Source organism: Mastomys coucha, unplaced genomic scaffold, assembly GCF_008632895.1.
Source record: "Mastomys coucha isolate ucsf_1 unplaced genomic scaffold, UCSF_Mcou_1 pScaffold21, whole genome shotgun sequence".
In the NCBI taxonomy this organism is placed as follows: domain Eukaryota; kingdom Metazoa; phylum Chordata; class Mammalia; order Rodentia; family Muridae; genus Mastomys; species Mastomys coucha.
This window is the reverse complement of record NW_022196904.1, coordinates 14,615,122-14,636,383: the sequence shown is the minus strand read 5'-3', so window position 1 is coordinate 14,636,383 and position 21,262 is coordinate 14,615,122. Positions and strand designations below refer to the sequence as shown.

Below are 21,262 nucleotides of genomic sequence, written 5' to 3'. Positions count from 1 at the left end.
AAAAAAAAAAAAAAAAGCCCAACGTTACAGCAACTATTCACACAGGAGGCTCAGCCTGGATGGGAAAGTCACAGATGGCCTCCAGCGGGTGCCACCACGGTCATGTGACCCCACTCTACTACTCGTTCACTCACTTTTTATGAAACTATTATACAGAAACCAAAGCTTTTCCATAGCCACCGGGTTAGAGGTTGACTCTGTCACAGGAATGAAGCGTGTCAAGGCATGTGCTTTGGAAAAATAGTCCAGAGGGGTTTTCCGTTGTTGACTGCCCACGGTGGATGAACGTTTCAAAGTTACCAGCCCCACAGGCAAGGATACATCTTCCAAAATAAGGACACTTTATAAGGAGAGCAAACATTTTCTCAAACGTGTTGGAAAACATGTCTCAGAACTACAGAGAAATCTGGCTAGCTTAGCCGCATTGATAAATGTGGTTCCGTATCTTTTAACTTTTTTAAATTACATTTATTTATGTATCCATTCACTTATTTGTGTGTGCATATGTGTAAAGGGTTGTCAAGCACTCATTCAGAGGTCAGAGGACAACTTTCAGGAGTCAGTTCTCTCTTTCCACAAGGCTGGTAGCAAGCACCTTTACCCACTGAACCATCTTGCCTGGTATTACTTTTTAACTTTTATTTGTTGTGATCTCTAACCTTATGAGAAGGCATTTAACATGAAGTATCATGTCATCTGATGTGAACGTTAATATTACCTACATGTGTGAATGGCCCCAGCAGAAAGGCCTTAACTTTTTTTTTTTTTGTATAATGTTTGGGGTTGATCAGATGGTTTAAGAGGAGGTAGAGGCATTTACCAGTAGACCAGGCTGAGCTGGAACTCACAGAGATCCTTCTTCCTCTGTCTCCTAGGTGCTGGGATTAAAGGTGTGTACCACTATGCCCAGCAGGCTAGCTTTTATTGTTGTTGTTGTTTTAATTTATTTTAATTACTTTATTTTATGTGTATGGATATTTTGCCGGAAGAAGTGTAAAATTGTAGTCGCAACCATGGATGCTGGAATTGAACCTAAGTTCTCTAGAAAAGCAGCCAGTGCTCTTAATGGCTGGGCCATCTCTCCAGTCTAGGGGGTTCTATCCCTTATAATGAGAGGTTCACCGGGTGGTGGTGGCGCACACCTTTACTCCCAGCACTTGGAAAGCAGAGGCAGGTAGATTTCTGAATTCGAGGCCAGCCTGGTCTACAGAGTGAGTTCCAGGACAGCCAGGGCTACACAGAGAAACCCTGTCTCAAAAAAACAAAAAACAAAAAACAACAAAAAACTGTATGTTGATGGGCCTTGAGCTGTAATTTTTTTTTTTTTTTTTTTTTTTTTTTTTTTTTTTTTTGCTCTTTTGCTATTGTTCACTTCGTATTTTAAGCCTGGTCAACATACTGAGACCCTGCCTCTAAGTAAACAAAGAAACCAACTCTCTTTGTGGCTTTGTGGTACTTTGGGCTTCCTTCTTCTTTTTCTGAGGCTCCCCTCCCTGCCCGGAGGCTGTAAGCCACTATGTGTGTGACTAGCCCCGTGCTGGCGATACCTCCATTGTCCTGCTCAGGGCAGGATAAGACTTCCAGCTTGCCTGCCAATGTGTTTTTCTTTTATACTCTGATAAATTGTCCTTGAGCCTCCATCTAAATCTATCCTTTTTTTTTTTTCTGTTAATGAGACTAATTAATGCAGCATCGGTTCATAATCCCTTTAAATATTTACCAGTGGCTGCACCAGTCAAGAAAATGAGCCCTCTCCCCCTGCAACCGTCAATGGCCGATATCTCCTCAGCTAAGGGTGGACCTCATGACCCCTCCCGTGCCTCTTTCCTTTCCGGTCATTTCAGATTTCTCCCCTCTGTTTTTCCCCCGTTGAGCAGAAGAAGCTTCCGTTTAAGTCCACACAGAGTCTTGAAAAAGTAACAGTAGGAGATGTTTTGCTTCAGACTTAATCTGAAACATTCCGTAAATACGCACGCTTCTCAAGGAAGACCAAAAACAGAAGAGAAACATCCCGAACTCAAACTCTCCGGGAACATGGAAATGCTCAATTATTTTTTTTTAAGATTTATTTATTTATTTTATGTGTATGAGTACACTGTAGCTGGCTGTACAGATTGCAGTGAGCCATCCTGTGGCTGCTGGGAATTGAGCTCCGCCCTGCTCGCTCCAGCGTAATTCACTGTAGCTGTCTTCAGACGCCCCAGAAGAGGGCGTCAGATCTTATTACGGAAGGTTCTGAGCCACCATGTGGTTGCTGGGATCCGAACTTGGGACCTTCGGAAGAGCAGTCAGTGCTCTTACCTGCTGAGCCATCTCACCAGCCCGAAATGCTCAATTATTGCTGACACTGGTTACACATTTACCATTGTTCTAGAACGTTCCCACAGTATCTGCAGGGCGCCTGCCCCGTCACTTCTGGAGTGTTCAAGACTGACCTTTGAAGACAAACCTATCCTAATTGAATGTCAGCGAAGCGGCTGACAGGAAATGACTTCTTGCGAGATCTGCAGCAGACTTCAAGGCACAAAAGGGAGGTGTGGCTCTCACATATAACAGAGGTATGTGGCCCTGTGACTTTTCCATTTTCGTGTGTGTGTGTGTGTGTGTGTGTGTGTGTGTGTGTGTGTGTTTTAATTAATTTATTCACTTTACATCCTGATTGCAGCTTGTACCCCCTTGTGTGTTTTTAATATAGGAATCTTTTTAACTTTTATTCATGCATATGAGTGTTTTTTCTGCATGTATGTCCATGCACCACATGCACTCGGTGCCTTCAGGCCAGAAGAGGGCATCAGATGCCCTTGAAATTGGAGTTACAGATGGTTTTAAGCCATAACATGGCGGCCAGGGACCTACGTCAGGTCCTCAGGAAGATTAACCAGTTCTCTAACTGTTGAGCCATCTTTCCAGCCCCAGGTGATTTTTTTTAAAGATTTATTTATTTACTTTATTTATATGAATACACTGTAGCTATCTTCAGACACACCAGAAGAGGGCATCAGATCCCATTACAGATGGTTGTGAGCCACCATGTGGTTGCTGGGAATTGAACTCAGAGCCTCTGGAAGAGCAGTCAGTGCTCTTAACCATTGAGCCATCTCTCCAGTTGCCCCCTCACCCAGGGGTGACATTTTAAAAAGACAAGTGACAGCTGAACAGTGCTGGCACACACCTTTAATCCCAGCATTTGAGAGGCAGAGGCAGAGGCAGATGGATCTCTGTGAGTTTGAGGCAAGCTTGGTCTACAGAGTGAGTTCCAGGACAGCCGGAGTTACACAGAGAAACTCTGTCTTGAAAAACTTTTTAAAAATATTTCAAGCTGGGCCTGGTGGTGCAGGTATGAAATTCCATCCACTCTGGAAGCTGAGGAAGGAGACTCACAAGTTTGAGACCAGCTTGGGCCACTCAGTGACCAGGCTGTAGAGCTCAGAGGGACAGCACCTGCCAGAATCCATGAATGAAGAGCTGGGGAAGCAGTTCAACAACAGTATTTGCCTAGTATGCATGAGGTCCTGCATTCCATCCCAGTACCTCAGAAAACACAAAAGAAAATGAATAGAAGTATGTGGGTGATCTCAGCCCTCAGGGGGCTGAGGCAGAAGGATCCCAAGTCCAAGTTTAGCCTGGATTACATAATGATACTGTTTCCTCTGTGTATGTGTGTGTGTCCTCTAACCAGGGCCATTCACTGATGTGAGTGACATTGGTTGAAGTTCAGCATTAGGAGGTTAGAGAAATGGCAGTTACAGGCACTTGTTCAGCTCCCAGTGCCCTTATGATGGCTTAGAACCATCCAGAACTCCAATTCTCAGAGATCTGGCTCGTCTTCAGCCACCTACACACATGCAAGCAAAGCATTAAATGAAATATATGTAAATAATATACATGTAAGCCTTAATATTTTAGTTTAACCTTAAAAGACACAGTTTTGCATGCTGAACATCGTAAGAGTTACAAAAGATTAAAATGAAAAAAAAAAAGTGTGGTGCTTAAGTGGACACAGCCATTTGAATGAGAATGGCTTCCATAGATTCATATTTGGATATTTGGTCAGTTAGTGGATTATTTAGGAAAGATTAGGAGGTTGGCCTTGTGGGAGGAGGTGTGTCACGGGGTGGGGGTTGGGACTTGAGGTTTCAAAATCCCTTGTCAATGAGGCTCTCCTTCTCCCTCTCATTTCCCCCTTCCCTCTTACCTCCCTCTCCTCCTCCTCCTTCTCCAGCACCATGCCTGCCTGTGTGCTGCCATAGCTCCCTACCATGATGATGATGAACTCACCCTCTGAAACTGTAAGCAAGCCTCCAACTAAAAGCTTTCTTCTAAAACTTGCTTTGGTCATGGTGTCTCATCACGGCAATAGAAGAGTAACTCAGACAGTGGGTGAAATGGCTTATGTTGTATGACAGTACTCCAGGGAAAATGTGAACAAATTCTACTCATCCCAGATATGGATTTCACAACAGTAGGGATACCACCAAAGTCCAACAGCCAACTTGGTGAGCCAATGGTTTTATTTGGGGTTACTTACAGGAAATATGGGTGAGAGGTCACTTACAAGAGCAGAAGTGTGGGGCTGGCGAGATGGCTCAGTGGGTAAGAGCACTGACTGCTCTTCCAAAGGTCCTGAGTTCGGATCCTAGCAACCACATGGTGGCTCACATCCACCCGTAATGAGATCTGACGCCCTCTTCTGGTGCACCTGAAAACAGCTACAGTGTAGTACGCTGGAATGAGTGGGGCTGGAATGAGTGGGGCCGTCCTGAGTTCAGTTCCCAGCAGCCACATGATGGCTCAAGGCCATCTGTACAGCTACAGTGTACTCATACACATAAATAAATAAATAAAAATCTTAAAAAAAAAAAAAAGAGCAGAAGTTGACTCAGTCAGCGGCATCACCAATGCCCACCCAGCATGGGTGACAGCTCACAAAGATGGAAACCTGGAGCACCCTGCATATCCTGAAGGCAGCTCAGCAGGTTGGAGAGAATCTCCTCCAGGCAGTGGTACAGGTCAAAAAGTGTCTCTCAAGAAGTCCTTACTGCTTAGACAACTTTGGAGAGGGAAGGGCCTAGTGTGTCTAGTCAGTTTCAGGGACTTCCTGAAACTCTTGAATTGTTGCCTTCCTGAATCTCAAGGAACATTTCTATCTCTGGGGAAACTGTCACAAGAGATTTTGCCTCCAGGCCAGAAACTCTTGAGTTCAATCCCCAGAATCCTTGTACTAGAAGGAAATAACTGAATCCCACAGTTGTCCTCTGGCCTCCACTCGCACAGAGTGGCATACCATGTGTACAGCTTTAATTCTAGCACTCAGAAGTGGACAGTTATCCTTGACTACAAAGCATGTTCCAGGCTAGCCTGAGCTACATGAGCTCTTATTTCAGTTTTTAAAAGTCTGTCAACAGTTTTTAAAAGTCTTATTTAAAGCCAGGCAGTGGTGGTGCTCGCCTTTAATCCCAGTAATTGGGAGGCAGAGGCAGGCAGATTTCTGAGTTCAAGGCCAGCCTGGTCTAAGAGTGAGTTTCAGAACAGCCAGGGGTACACAGAGAAACCCTGTCTCAAACCACCACCCCCCAAAAAAGAGGGTTTTATCTATTTATTTTATATGAGTACACCGTCACTCTCTTCAGACATACCAGAAGAGGACACTGAATCCCATTACAGATGGTTGTGAGCCACCATGTGGTTGCTGGGAACTGAACTCAGGACCTCTGGAAGAGCAGTCAGTGCTCTTAACCACTGAGCCATCTCCTAGCCCCATCAACACTTTTTTTTTTTTTTTTTAAGACCTATCCTTTCTTTGTCTGGTTCACAATTCTCTTGGCTACTTTGAGTGTAAGAATGTTAATTTTATCCTGTGACCATAACAAGTTCACACATTAAACAGAGCCTAGGGGCTCAGAAGAAGAGTAAGAGAATGTTGCTTCAGCTTCAGGTGTTTATTATTTATGTGTGTGCACAAACTAGTACACACTCCCACATAGAGGTCTACAACTTGTGAGGCTCGGCTCTCCCCTTCTACCCTGTGGGTCCAGGGATCAAACTCATATCCTCAGACCTGGCTGCAAGTGCTTTTACCTACGGAGACTTTCAATTCAGCTTTGAAGTGTTTTTGGTTTTTGTTTGTTTGTTTGTCTGTATTGATTTTTTTGTTTTGATTTGGTATTTTGAGACAGGGTTTCTCTGTGTATCCCTGGCTGTCCTGGAACTCAGAGATCCTCCTGCCTCTGCCTCCCAAGTGCTGGGATTAAAGGTGCGTTGCATCACTTCCAGGCTCCAGCTTTGGATTGTTAATGCTAACAGCTGCTCACATCCTTTCGCACAAACAAGGGGGAACAAGCCCCAAGTGAATAAACCCAAGTCTTCTCTAAGTCAGATTATGGATGAAATGTTCATTCAGGTTCACTCAGAATTGGCACGGTGAAACCCAGGCAGAGCAGCCAACAGAAACGGAGCCGTTCCTGCCTTGTCATCAAGATTCCCATTCTAGAAACTGAAGGAGGCAGGCTATGGAGGATGGGCTGCTAGGGTCAAGCTGTGGGAGACACAGCCCGAGGCAGGGGATTACCAACTTTATGTATCTTCATCTCAAAGTGTTTGAGTTCCTGTTTGATTTTTTTTGTTTTTTGTTTTTTTTTTTTAGGAGAAAATTGAATTTGTTTATTCTTATATCAGATTTCTGTGATAGCCTGGTCTACATAGTGAGACTCTGTTTCTACACACACACACATACACTCACACACCTCTCCTCCTTAGGGCAGGTAAAATGGCTCAGCAGGTGAGAGATGCTTGCCTGGAAAGCCAGGCAACCTGCTTCAGATCCCTGAAACCCATGTAGAGGAGGAAAGAGAAAACTGTCCCACAAAGCTGTCCCCAGACCACTGTAGAGTGCGTAGGCATGTGTGCCCACACACACCAGGCACAGAGCCACTTTCAGTAAGATTTAAAAAAACAAAAACAAAAACAAAAAAAACCCAAACTTTCCAGATACTTTTCTAATAAACTGGCATCAACCAGGTCTGATGGTACAAGACTACAATTCCATCTACTTGGGAGAAGACTGAAACAGGAAGGCCACAAGTTCAAAGCCAGCCAGAGCTATACTGAGCACATTGAAATCTAGCTTGAAAATAAAACTTAAAAAGAGGACTGGTTATATAGCTCAGTGGTAGAGCCCCTGCCTAGAATCCCCCAGTGAGGGGCTGGGGGCGTGGCTCAGTGGTAGAGCCCCTGCCTAGAATCCCCCAGTGAGGGGCTGGGAGTGTGGCTCAGTGGTAGAGCCCCTGCCTAGAATCCCCCAGTGAGGGGGCTGGGGGTGTGGCTCAGTGGTAGAGCCCCTGCCTAGAATCCCCAAGTGAGGGGCTGGGGGTGTGGCTCAGCAGTGAGGTACTTACCTAGTATGTGTGAGGCCCTAGGTTCAATCCTTCATACTAAAATATAAGTTAACAACAACAACAACAACAAAACCCCTAGTACCTTCATATTATTCAACATCATTTATTACCTGTTGTAGAAACTGTAAGGTCACTGGGGGCATGAATATCAGGCCACAACCAAGAGCAAACGGCTTCTTCTACGCTGGGAAAATCACAACGGTACAGCTCCGCAGAGAGATCTTCCTCTGGGCTCTGTTCTCTCCACATCCTCCATAAATGAGACAAGACCACACAGACTTCATTTACACGGCTTTATTTTACACTCACACATTTACATTCATTGATAGTTGTATCGATGTGCTACTTCAACAAAGATGTAATAGAGTCTCAAGGTTTACCACAAAAATGTGTCTGGTGGTTGACTGACTCACCGACAGAGATTTTAGATCAAGAAAACTAAAAGTGGGAGTGGTCATGAACTCTCGCCAGGGCTGGAAATCCAGGCCAGACATCCCCGGTGTACCAGGTTAGCCCAGATTAGCAAGTGACCCTGATGTCAATCACAGTTGAACAGGAGGAGATCGAGACCCACAGATGCACACTCACTTAGGATATTGTTACAGGACATGCAGGGGATCAAATCCGTTCCACCTCCTTCCGGCCTTTCTCCTCAAAGTTCATATTTACAAGAAACTTAGTGGGGGTTGTCGGGGGCGGGGGAAACAGTCCAGTTAGGAAAGCATGTTGTAAGAATGAGGATTTGAGTTTGATCCCCAGAACCTGTGCAAAAAGAAAAAGAACACGGTAGCGCAGGCTTGTAGCCCTGGTGCTGGGCAGGCAGAGACAGGAGAGCCCTGCAGAGTTCCCAGCCCAGGCTAGCCTACCAGCCAGTTTCAAGCCAGTGAGAGACCCCCGTCTCATAAAAAGGTGGAGGGTGGCCGAGGAGTGACAACCAAAGTAATCGTCTGCCCCCACATACACACACATGCACACAGAACAATACGGTCGTATGCAAAGCACAGGTTGAAGACTAGTTACAGCGATCCTAGACACACAAGGGAATAATATTTCGGATTACTCCACAGTTGAGTTGTTGTTTTTCTACACTTTAAAAAAAATGTTTTTATTTACTTATTTCTTTTGAGACAGGATCTTACTCTGTAGCCCAGGCTGACCTTGAACTCAGAAAAATCCTCCTGCCTCAGGCTCCACATGCTGGGATGACAGCCACACACCAACACCCTTGCTTCTTCCACACATAATTTTGGATTATATTTATTTATGAGGGTATGCTTGTGCCATGGAATACATGGGGAGGTCAGAGTGAAACTCTCAGGAGTTACCTCCTCCTTTCCATGAGGTGGGTTCTGGGGATCGAACCCAGGGACTCAGGCTTGGTGGCAAAACCCTTCCCTCGCTCAGCCATAGCTGAAGCCTCTCTTTCATGCTTTTAAACATGAAAAAAGAGTCCTCAGGCTGTAGCTTAGAAACCACAGATGGGGAGGCCATCCTCTCGTTTTTACAGGCACATAGAATGAGACAGGCCAGCATGGTCAGATGCAATGGCACTAAATTCAGAGGGCAGAAGTCAGCTCATTTTAAAGAAACTTTTAAAAAGAGACAGATTTTCTTTTTTGTTTGTTTGTTTGTTTTTTCAAGACAGGGTTTCTCCGTGTAGCCCTGGCTGTCCTGGAACTCACTCTGTAGACCAGGCTGGCCTCAAACTCAGAAATCCACCTGCCTCTGCCTCCCAAGTGCTGGGATTAAAGGCGTGCACCACCACCACCCGGCCTGAGACAGATTTTCTTCTTCTGGCTATAATGTGAGCAGGTGATTTAAGACTCAAAGACAGAGAGGTTCTTGTAGAGGTCAACGGAATTAGAGGTGAAAATTGAATTCTCTCTATCAACCTCTCATCTCCCCCCCCCCCCCAGGCTTCTAGAGAGGGTATCGCCGCATTTGGGAACTAAAGTGCCATTTTTATTCCATTTTGTTTCTTATTGATTCTGGAGATGGAACCCAGGTCCTTGCATTTGCTAGGCAAGGGCTCTACCACTAAGCCACATCTCCAGCCCCTTACTAGAGGATTCTGGGAAGGAGCTGTAGTGCTGAGCCACGCCCCCAGCCCCCTCGCTGCAGGATTCTAGGCATGGGCTCTACCACTGTACCAGGCCTCCAGCCCCTTATTGGGGAATTCAAGACAGGGGCCCTACCACCGAGCCAGGCCCCTAGCCTGGTGGCAAAACCCTTCCCTAGCCCCTCACTAGGGGATTCCCCAGCCCAGAAGCTCACTATTTCAGACAGGCTGGCTGGCCCCCAAGCTCTTGGAGCCTACTTGTCTGCACCCCCTGATGCTGGTGTCAGGTGCTGTGCAGGCACAGTCAGACTTTTACATGAGTCCTTATGCTTGTACTGCAAGCCCTACCGTGCACTGAACCATCTTCCCTGCCCCTAGTATTCTTTAAAGACAATGAAAACTGAAAGATTCAAGGGCAGGCAGATATTTGTTTTTTTCCAGAACTGACTCTAGGGACCTCAATTTCCATTTAGGCTGCTGGAGGGTAAACATCGAAAAATCCACACAGCACGCTTCAAAGAGCAAGGTCCAACTTACCAAATGTGTACAGTGCAAGGGACAAAATGTCTACCTTCCCTTCTGGACGGCAGGCTGAGCAGGCAGGCAGGCTGTGCCTCCAGAAGAAAAAGCAGGGGTAGAGGAGAACAAAGGCTGAATGTGGGTGCGCAATACCGTGAGCCCCCTTGTGGGCAAAGGGAAAGAACTTTCTAGAATTTTCCAAAGCTACTTATTACCTGGTCCACCTTTGAGGGTGTGCAGAGATGAAAAGTGGCTCCAACTCTGGAAATGACAGAGTTTCCCGCAGACAGGATCCCCCACCTTACATCCATTGCCTGTGTGGGTCAGACCCACACACGCACACTGGGCCCCCCAATGGTTCACAGTCAGGTTTCATTCAACCACAAAGAAAAAGTTTGCTTCCAAGTTGATCCTTCTTCTTTGACGCTCTTCCAACCTCCTTGGGTACAGGGTTCCCCAAATCATAGCTTCCTGGAATCTATGGATAGATCAGAATACACCAAGGGAAACAGGGAGAACCATAATTAGATATTTACTGCCTGGGAATCTCATGAGTCGAGGACCGAGGCCACGCCCACCCCCACCCCGACCCCCACCCAGCCAGGCCCTAGAAACATTATTAGCCTTAGGGCCCTACACCCTAATAGACTACAGAATTTCAAATTGTAAATTTTTATGTAGCCCAGCTGGCCTTAAACTCTCAACTCTCTGCTTCCCAAGTGCTGGGATTACAAGCAATGTCCTATTGCTGAAACGACCACTACATTATCATGGAGGGAAATGGGTCAGATGGTCATGGGTCAGCCTTGACCCCAATGATGCCTAGCAAGGGCTCTAGGAGGGAGGCCTAGGTTCTTACTCACTAATCCTCACCTAGGAGGGTGCTGTTTTGTTTTGTTTTGGTTTGGTTTGGTTTTTTTTGTTTTGTTTTGTTTTACGTCCCCCAATACCCTGAGGTCCTCCTGGTTACCCTGTTGACCTACCATACTTGTGGACCCCTCTGCGCCTCCACTTTAACTAACCAGATCATCTCTATATGCACTCACCTTTGGAGACACGAGGGAAGCCTCCCAGCTTGGTCTTCTGAGCCCTGGATGTTGAAGCAGGTACATCATCAGGTTGGGTTCCCCGAGGAATCGACACAACCCTTCTAGAACCAGGCCCTTTCTTCAGAATCGCTCTTTTGTTCTTGGTGGCTTCAGAATCAACCAGCACATAAGAGAGAGCGCCCATGCCCATCATCTTCTTCTTCTTCCTCGTGAGGGCAGGGATCTTGTTAGAGGCCCAGATCATGGCTTTCTTCTTTGGGGGGTTCTCGGGTCCGCCATCTTGATCTGAATCCTCTAGATTCCCGGAGCTGTCAGCCGTGGGCAGCACACTCCGAGGAAGATCGCTGGGATCCCTCCAGACCCTTTTCTTCTTCCAGACTGTCTCCTCCTGCTTCACAAAGGGTTTTTTGTTGCTCTTGACAGACTCTGGGATCTCTGAGCTTGGGGCAGCTGCAGCTTCACCGGCTTGCAAGTTAGCCTTACTGTAACTGCTGCTGTAATTGCCGCCTTGGGGTTTTCTCCAGCATATTGGTTCCTGCTTGGGATTTTTTTTCTGCTTCCTTCTCCTGGAGCGAATTTTACCTCCAGCCCTGCGAACTAGAGGTTTTGGAGGGTCACCATGGTCCTCTGTGTTCTTCCAGTACTTTCGGTCCTCCATCTTGAAAGTTGAGCCCACTTCTACGCCCAGCCCGGGTTCCTTCTTTACTTTCCTCCTCGCTGTGGAAGCCCAAGCCGCCATCAACTCAGCCTCAGCAGCCTCCTCAGCCCTCACTTCTTCCTCCCGATTACGGATTGCAGCATCCATGTAGAAAATGACCTGTACTACTACACCCAGGAGCAACCCTAAGGCCTCTGCCCAGTTCGGTGGAGGCTGGTTTGAATTCGGGAGTGGTGGGTTGGGGTTAAGCCGCAAGAGGCGCACCACATCCTCCCGAGTGCGACCTTCGGTATCCAGGAATTCATTCAGATTTTTTAAAAAGTCGTCGTCCTGAGTGGGGCCCCTGCAGACCACTCTCCAGACACCGCCCCTCCCTGGGAACTCCCGGGGTATAGTGCTCAGATTCACACCCTCACTAACCTCAACTAGAGCAGCCTTCACGTTCTCTTGCCTCAAAAAAATTTTGTTGAGCACACGGTATGTGCCCAGTGGCAAAAGGACCCCATTCAAGGTCTCTTCAATTTCTGCGTGGCTACACTGCTCAGGGATACCAGTGACCAACAGGGACCTGTGGATGTCCATTCCCATGCCCCTGCACCAATCCTCCAGCAGGTTCATGGCCGCGGGCTCTGACATCTTCCTGCTCTGCCTGTGCCTGAAAGAGAGAGTCTATGAGGGAGGAGGTGGAGGTAAGGTGCTCCCCAAATATGAATCCTGCAAGGTGACAAGACAGTGAAGTAGGATTCCCTGGAAGATGGACAGGAATATAGGTCTCCCCTGACTCCTCCACTGCTTTAGCTTTACAAAAACGCCTCGTCCGTACCATCCTCCCCTTCCTGCCCCACCCCACCCCCAGGATCCTCTTTCCCAGCCTGGGCCCCTGGTGCTCACGTGTTCCGAATATGGTGCAATCAGCCCTCGCCTGTTCCTGGAGCCTGGCGCTCCACAGGTTCACAGGGATATTCTGGCCTCCCCCGCTTCTGACAAGTCACCCAGGCCAAGGACAGGAGCCTGGAGCACAGCTGCTTTCCCAGGCGCGGGCTCTGGCCCCAAAGAGGCCAGGACTCTGTGCCTAGGCCCAGCTCCAGCTCCAGTCAGCACGGGTCACACACACAGCCTTGATCCTCTGAGCTACACTGAGCTGGCTAACTGGCGTTGAAGATCGCTCATGCGCACTTGCTTCCTGCACAAGGTCCTCAGATCTGCATCTCCTGCGGTCTCCATGGCAACAATCCATTGGTTGCTAAGCATCATCCTGGCCGCGCTGTGGGCTCTGCAATCAAACTTAATATGGAAGACAGCACAAAAGATGCGACTGCTGTGACTGCTCAGGTGTCCACTGGGCAAAAAGTCCACATTCTGCATCCCTCCAGAGCCATTTCTCCACCACGGACCACATAAATATCCCACCCTCAACCCCAAGGCAGGGTCCTACTATGTAGCCCTGCTTAGCCTGGAACTTTCGGTGTAGACTAGGTTGGCCTGGAACACACAGAAACCTACCTGCCTCTACTTCCTGAGTGCTAGAATTAAAGGCTTGTGCCCCCATATCTGGCAACTTTTATAATTTGTGGTGGTGGTGGTGGTGGTGATAGAAAACAAAGTAATCGGGGCTGGAAAATAACTCAGCGGTCAGCACTGATGACTTCCAGAGTTTGGTTCCCAACACCCACATGGCAGTTCACAACTATAATTACAGCACTGGGGATCCAGTTCTCCCCTGGCTTCTGCGGGCACAGACATACATGTAGACAAAATACCCTCACACGTAAAACAAACAAGTACATTTAAACCTCTGGGTACTTCCATGGCCAAACACTTTTGAGCTCCTGGAGTCAATCCTAGGACTGCTGAAGAAATAAGAAGCAAACAAAGAAGTAAGAAAGAAAACAGGGCTGGCAAGATGGCTCAGCGGGTAAGAGCACTGACTGCTCTTCCGAAGGTCCTGAGTTCAAATCCCAGCAACCACATGGTGGCTCACAACCACCCGTAATGAGATCTGACACCCTCTTCTGGTGCGTCTGAAGACAGCTACAGTGAATTAGCCGGAACAAGTGGGGCTGGCAGGTTCAATTCCCAGCAAACACACACATGATGGCTCATAGCCATCTGTACAGCTACAGTGTACTCATACACATAAAATAAATCTTTAAAAAGAAAGAAAGGAAGAAAGAAAACAATTCACCTTACAACGTTCAGTAAAGTTGAGGTAGCTTAGATGAAATTTCCTGTGACTAGGGTTATGTCTGAATTTAACCAACCATATCATAAATAACTACAAAAAAAAAAAAAAGGAAACTTCTGTGGCCCAGAAACTGAGATTTCTCTAGTGGACTATGAATGTTTGGAAGACTGTCATGAAAAATGAAACTGGAGAGCTAGGAAGATGGCTCAGCGGATAAAATACTTGCCATGAAAGCATGAGTTCATGAGTTCAAATCCCCAACACCCATGAAAGAAGTGAGATGTGGCATCATGGTCCTCTGAAGGCTCAATGCCCCAGTGTAGGGGAATGCCAGGGCAGTGAGGCAGGAGTGGGTGGGTAGGTGGGCGAACACCCTCACAGAAGCAGAGGGAGGGGGGATTTGCAAAGAGGAAATCGGGAAGGGGGATAACTTACAAAATGTAAATAAATAAAATAACCAATAAAAAAATAAAATAAAGAGAAAAATATTAAAATGTGTTTACAGCAGGTGTGATGGCTTACACCTTTAATCCCAGCACGTAGGAAGCAGAGGCCAGGGGATCTCTGTGAGTTCCAGGCCAGCCAATGCCTTTTTCTCAGGGGGAAAAAAAAGGTGTTTATCAGACTGAAGTTATAGCTCAATCATTATAGCTCACTGGCTGCTCTGGAATAGGACCCAGGGTCCATCTGCATGGTGATTTACAACCATCTGTAAGTCCAACTCAAAAATATCTGACTCACCGGCTGGAGAGATGGCTCAGCGGATAAGAGCACTGACTGCTCTTCCGGAGGTCCTGAGTTCAAATCCCAGCAACCACATGGTGGCTCACAACCATCTGTAATGAGGTCTGAAGACAGCTGCGGTGTACTTACATATAATAATAAATAAATAAATCTTAAAAAAATAAATAAATCTAACAGCTAACACCCCCCCCCAAAAAAGGGGTGAGAGAACATCTATTAAAAAAATATATTTGACTCACTCTTTAGTTACCAGGCATACACAGGGTGCATATATATACCTGCAGGTAAAAAAAATTATGCACATTGTCTTAGTCAGGGTTTCTATTCCTGCACAAACATCATGACCAAGAAGCAAGTTGGGGAGGAAAGGGTTTATTTGGCTTACTTCCACATGGCTGTTGATCACCAGAGGAAGTCAGGGCTGGAACTCGAGCAGGTCAGGAAGCAGGAGCTGATGCAGAGGCCATGGAGAGATGTTTCTTACTGGCTTGCTTCCCCTGGCTTGCTCAGCCTGCTCTCTTATAGAACTCAAGATCTCCAGCCCAGGGATGGCACCACCCACAAGGGGCAATTGAGAAAATGCCCCACAGCTGGATCTCATGGAGGCACTTTCCCAACTGAAACCCCCTTCTCTGTGATAACTCCAGCCTGTGTCAGGTTGACACACAAAACCAGCCAGTACACACATTAAATAAAGATGAAAACTGTGAATGTAAATCAATTAAGATGTGTTTATAAAGCCAGACATAGTAGTGCACACCTGTTTTCTCAGCATGAGGATCCCAGAAAATTCAAGGCTTGTCAGGTCTGCAGATCAAGTACCAGGCCAATCATGGTTACATAACAAGACTGTCTCAAAAGAACTAATTAGTTAAAAGTCAGTGAAGTGGTACGCACCTGTATCCCCTTGGCAGTGATTTAAAAGTTCAAGGCTGTCCTTGGATACATTTCAAATTTGAGGACAGCCTATGCTTTGGGAAACTATCTCAATAATAAAAAAATAAATATTTTTCATGTAGAAAAAGAATATATATAGAAGTGTTACGTGTGTGTTTATATACTATACACACGTGCTTAGTGAAATCAGTTGCCTGCCCAGTCTCACATTAAGGAGTTACACTGATTGCCAGAGGATTTAAAAATAGTTCTGAAGAATCCCTAATAGGAGTGGTTTCTATGACAACACATGGCCCTGTGGTTTCTATGACAACACTGCAGAGCAGTTTCCAAGACAACGCATCTCTGCAACTCCAACATTCCCGTCCTTCTCTGCTTTGTATTTAGGGTTATGTTTCCATATTCTTCCTCTCTGTTTACCTTTGGGTTTGGGTTTGGGTTTAGCTTTTGCTTGGAAAGGAGCTGTTCTCTTGCCCAGGCTGGCTTCTTATTTGCTGCTTAGCCAAAGACAGTCTTGAGCTCCTAATACTCCTGACTCGACCTCCCCGGTGCTAATGCAGGTATGAGTCAGCACGCCCAGTTCCATTTTTTTGGCTTTGAGACAAGCTCCAACTGTGTAGAACAAGCTGGCTTCGAATGCAAGGTCCTCCTGCATCAGCACTTTGAAAGCTGGGGTGGCGAACACGGTCGCCATATCTGCTAGACGGAGGGTTTCTCTTTTACCCTACTGTGTTTTTGCTGCTGAGAACTCATCAAATTTTCAGAAACTCCAACTCCAGAGAAGGTTTAGCGGTGCCTCAGTTTGCTTCCTATTACTGTGGTGAACACCATGACCAAAAAGCAACTTAAGGAGAAAAGGGGTTGATTTCAGCTTGCAGCTGTAATCCTTCACAAGGGAAGTAAGACCTGGAACCTAGAGCAAGCACTCACACAGAGCTCATGGAGGGACGCTGCTTACTGGCTTGCTCTGCTTTCTTATACAGCCCACAGCTATCTGCCCAGCGGTGGCACCGCCCACAGTGGACTGAGCCCTCCCACATCAGTCAAGAAAACACTCCACAGGCTTGCCTACAGGCCAATCTGATAAAAAGCATTTTCTCAATGAAGGTTTAAGCTTCTCAGATGACACCAGCTTGTTGCAAGTCAACAACAACAAATATTAATCATAATCATAAAAAAAAAAAAAAAACTAACCAAAATAGGAGTGTCTGGGTTCCTCCTAGATTCCCTTTCCCAGATCGCGCTAACCAACCCACCTCGGGGACTGAGGTGGTTGATGGTTATTGTCTCGTCCTCCGTTCTGTCAGGATTCCTCTTGCGCTCAAATCTTCAACTTGATTCCTCCCAAACCTAGTGTCCTCGGCTGCTTTCTGCAGCTGCGATAAAACCCTCTGACCAAGAGCAACTCGGGGAGGAAAGGATTCACTTCATCTTACACTTCTAGGTCACAGCCCACCATGGGTGAAAGCCCAGAAACGAGGAATAATGCAAAGGCGAGAACCGTAGAAAAGCCCTGCTTTCTGGCTTACTCTCTGGAACTAGGCAGTCCTGTGTAGACCAAGCTAGTCTTGAGCTCCACAGAAGTGCACCTGCCTCAGCCTCTGGCTAGGCTTAAAGACAGCACGCCACCGCACCTATCAGCGAATGGCACCACCCACAATGGGCTACGCCCTCCCACAATGCCCCTACAGACACTCCCACAGGCCCGTCTGATCTAGGCAACTCCTCAATTGAGATTCTCTTTTTCCAAGTGACTCAAGTTTGGGTCAAATTAAAAATGGAGATTAGCCGGGCAGTGGTGGCGCACGCCTTTAATCCCAGTACTTGGAAGGCAGAGGCAGACGGATTTCTGAGTTCGAGGCCAGCCTGGTCCTACACAGAGAAACCCTGTCTCGGGGGAAAAAAAAAGTGGAAATTAAGGAGTGCATCTGGTATCCTGAGTTTGATCCCTGGGCTGCTACACAAGTACCATTGCACATGGGTGCCCAAGCTCACAAACACAATAATAATAATAACTAACAAATTTTCTTTTAAAAAAAATAATGTACGGGTCTGGTAAGATGGTTCAGCTATTAGGATCACTGGTTGCTCTTCCAGAGGTCCTAAGTTCAATTCCCAGCAACCACATGATGGCTCACAACCACCTGTAATTCCAGTTCTAGGGAACCAACACGCTCTTGAGCCTTCCCAAGGCACTGCACACATGTGTTGTGCATACACACACTCAGATAATACACCCATACACATAAACTAGATAAAGTATTTTTAGTTGTCCTTAAGTAGGGCTAGAGAGAGAGTTCAGCAGTTAAGAGCATGTACTGCTCTTGCAGAGTGCCCGAGTTTGGTTTCCAGAACCCATATCAGGTAGGTCATAATTGCCTGTAACTTCACTTCTAGGAAATGCAATGCCCTCTGCCTTCATGGGCACCTGCCCTCATGTGCTCAAACACACACAAATTCATTAAATAAATAAATAAATAATAAAACAAATCTTTTAAGTTATTTGAGTTAATAACTGAGTTTCATAACAGATAAATTTCCCTAACATTGGAACAGAATTTCCAAAATGACCATAACATAATGTTTTTAAATGTTCATTATTGTGTGTGTGAGTCTGCGTGTCTGTGCATGCACACATGTATGTCTGTGTAAGCCAAGTGTACATACATCACAGTGCTTGTGTGAAGGTCATAGAACAACTTTGGGTCTTTGGGTTTTTTGTTTTCTTAAGATCTATTTATTTATTTTATGTATGTGAGTACACTGTAGCTTGAGCCATCTGAAAGGAGCAAGCCTCTATGAAGAAAATTCCTCCCTAGGATCAGGTCTACTGTACAGGCAAGATGTAGGGCATTTTCTTAATTAGTGGTTGACAGGGGGAGGGGGAGTCCATTGTGGGTTGTGCCATGCCTGGGCTGGTGGTCCTGGGGTCTGTGAGGAAGCTATGATGAGCAAGCTGGTAAGCAGTAGTCCTCCATGGTCAGCTCCTGCCCCGTTTGAGTTCCTATCCTGACTTCCTCTGATGATGAACAGTGATATAGAAATGTAAGCCAGGTAAACCCTTTCCTCCCCCAAGTTGTTTTGCTTGTGGTGTTTCATCACAGAAACAGTGACTCTAACTAAGACCTTGGCTGATTTTTTCTTTGGCTATTTTTTTTTTTCATAAGAAAAATGACTTAAGGAAGAAAAATGTCCAGGGCTCCTGGTTTTGTGGCTACAGCTTCTAGCTGGAATGCTGCCTCAGAGCAAGCCAGCTGCTGCACTTATTTCTAGGCAATACAGGCCGGCAGCTGGGGCTGTAACATGAGCCTCACCCCACGGAACACATCTCCCCTCTGTCCACATAATCCTAAGATTATGAGAAGAACGTCAGAATGGCCCAGGGTAAGGTTGCCAAGGCGATGCTGCTGAACCCTTGGGCTCTTCTCTTTCCTCCCCTCCCTTCCCCTCCTCTCCCTCCCTTCCCCTCCCCCCCCTCCCTTCTCTTTCTTTCTTTCTTTTTTTCTTTTTTTTTTTTAGCTTTTTGAGACAGGGTTTCTCTGTGTAGCCCTGGCTGTTCTGGAACTCACTCTGTAGACCTAGCTGGCTTCAGACTGGAGATCCACCTGCCTCTGCCTCCCAAGTGCTGGGATTAAATCAAGGCTTGTGCCAGCACTGCCTGGCTTAAGAATGAGTCTTAAGTCTTAAACTTTTTCTACTAGTGACCACCTTTCTCCCCAAGACATTTTTATATGACCACACGTTAGTGTCGCCTTCATGGCTACATCAGCCAAGAGCTAAAAACATATCCTAGAATGTTCCACAGATAAAAGACCCAACAGTGTAGAACACATTCTTAAGACGCGTGAGCCAATGCACAAACATAGAGAGGTTTCGCTCATTTGTGAAGGGCTGAAGGCGTGGCTTGGTAGTAGAGTTCCTGCCTAGAATCCCCAAGTGAGGGGCTGGGGGTGTGGCTCAATGGTAGAGCACTTACTTAGCAGGTATAAAGTTCTGCAATCTATCTGCAGCATCAATAATAATAATAATTATTATTATATATTAATGTAGTATAATATCATTAGTATAATATAATTATATATTATTATATATTATATAATAATGTTAGTGTAACGTTAGTATAATATAATTATATTATTATTATTACAAAATATGAGCCAGAGTTAGGAAGATGACTCACTAGATAAAAGTATTTCAAAAACATAGGGACACAAGTTCAAATCCCCAGCACCAGTTAAAACATATGTGGTGGAACACATCTGTAACACAATCCTAGGGATGGAGGTACAGAGATAAGTAGATCCTGGGGATTCACTGCACAGCCATTCCAGCTGAAACTTGGAGATGCAGTTTCAGTGAGAGAGCTGATCTCATAAAGCAAAATGGAGATAGATGGGAGGATGAGTCTGCTGCCTCCACCTCTTCAGTATCAGGTTACTTCACTACCACAGTGGGCTTAGGGCAGCCTTTAGGAGGCAGAGCCTGGCTGGCAATAGGTCCTACTGATCCTCCTGGCCCCGTGTTCTAGAAGTGGTACCTCAGGATTGGTTCATCACCATGGCAACAGGCTCTGCCATTCCGCCAAGCTTCCCCACCGTTGACGGACTGAGATTTCTCTGAACCTATAAGCCAATATAAAGCATTTCTCCCACAAACTGTTTCAGGTAGTTTTGTCACAGCAATACAGAATAAACTAATAGTGAGATGTGTTCAGTATTTTGTCATCTAAGGAGGCACAGGTGGTTCCTGCAGGCCCAATCCAAACCGTGACTTACTGGTGCCTCTGCACTTTTAGTTCTGAAGGCAACAGGTGTCCAGGGAGAAAATCCCAGAAGCCAGACTCCACTTCAGCCTCCGTCTGTACCAACCCTATCGCCTCTCGCTGTCACCAAAGATAAAAGTTACACAGAACACACAAAGAGAGAGCTGTGGCCACAAAACGGCAGAGAGTTCTTCCTCCTTCTTCTTTCGGAGAGGCTACCTCATTCAAGCATACTCCCTTCCTGAACAAGGAGCCAGGGCAGGTCAGAGCCGTCTGCCCACAGCAAGCTTCTTTTTTGTTTGTTTGTTTGTTTTTCGAGATAGGGTTTCTCTGTGTAGCCGTGGCTGTGCTGGAACTCACTCTGTAGACCAGGCTGGCCTCGAACTCAGAGATCCACATGCCTCTGCCTCCCAAGTGCCGGGATTAAAGGTGTGCGCCACCACAGAAAGCTTCTTTAGCGCCCTATACAGCCCAGTATTTGTATAGATCCTAGAGAACATGGCCAAGCGGATGGTGCATGCCATTAATCCCAGGACTCTAAGATAGATGCAGGGGGATCTCTGTGAGTCTGAGACCAGGCTGAGCTACACAGACAGAGCTACATAAAGAGTCTGCCTCAGAAATAATAAATCTTAAAACGAAAAGGCTTCGTGGGTAGTTCTACCGTGTAGCCCAGAGCCAAACAACAGATCCCAAGGTATGGAGAGACTTGGACCCCAGAGTAGCTGTTCTTAGACTGGCCACGCCTTACAGTCACTGAGTAGCTTTTGGCAACAGATTTAAAAAGTCCATCCCCGAAATGGCTTGATAGATGCAGGGTGGGCCCGAGAATGTGCATTTCTCACACATTCCAGGAGTCAGGGAAGCACCCACCCTTTCTCTTTGATGCCAATTGCAGGGGAATCTATGGTGAGCGTGTGGTGGAGCCCGCGATCTCTGTGCACCCCCTCGTGGTACAATGGGGCCTCTGCAGCTCCTGTGAGAGGCGCCTCACC

General features: G+C 46.5%; 1 protein-coding gene and 1 long non-coding RNA gene across 3 annotated transcripts in view; one reads left to right on the top strand and one right to left on the bottom strand.

Moving 5' to 3' along the window:
- The window catches only part of LOC116101715, a 6,323-nt gene extending 2,068 nt beyond the window's left edge, over positions 1-4,255 (top strand). Inside the window, exons 2-3 of the long non-coding RNA XR_004122902.1 lie at positions 2,375-2,558; positions 4,223-4,255. This is a non-coding gene — a long non-coding RNA (uncharacterized LOC116101715). The remainder of the gene's footprint in view (positions 1-2,374; positions 2,559-4,222) is intronic.
- Positions 4,256-7,673: 3,418 nt separating this feature from the next.
- On the bottom strand, positions 7,674-13,098 carry LOC116101703 (paraneoplastic antigen-like protein 8A). 2 transcript variants are annotated; one of them, XR_004122898.1, is made up of 4 exons: positions 12,571-13,098; positions 11,019-12,334; positions 10,188-10,450; positions 7,674-8,156 (listed from the first exon to the last, which is right to left on the bottom strand). XR_004122898.1 is itself a non-coding variant. In XM_031385482.1 (3 exons), the coding sequence occupies exons 2-3, from the start codon at positions 12,313-12,315 to the stop codon at positions 10,434-10,436; spliced, it is 1,314 nt and encodes a 437-aa protein (XP_031241342.1). In that variant the 5' UTR covers positions 12,316-12,334; positions 12,571-13,098; the 3' UTR covers positions 9,193-10,433. The 2 variants fall into 2 exon arrangements, 1 of the variants encoding a protein (XP_031241342.1); XM_031385482.1 differs by lacking the exon at positions 7,674-8,156 and having other exon boundaries at positions 9,193-10,450.
- Positions 13,099-21,262: the final 8,164 nt, after the last annotated feature.

Excerpts from the sequence above, each read along its gene's own strand:
- LOC116101703 (XM_031385482.1), bottom strand. The coding sequence starts at position 12,315 with ATGTCAGAGCCCGCGGCCATGAACCTGCTGGAGGATTGGTGCAGGGGC.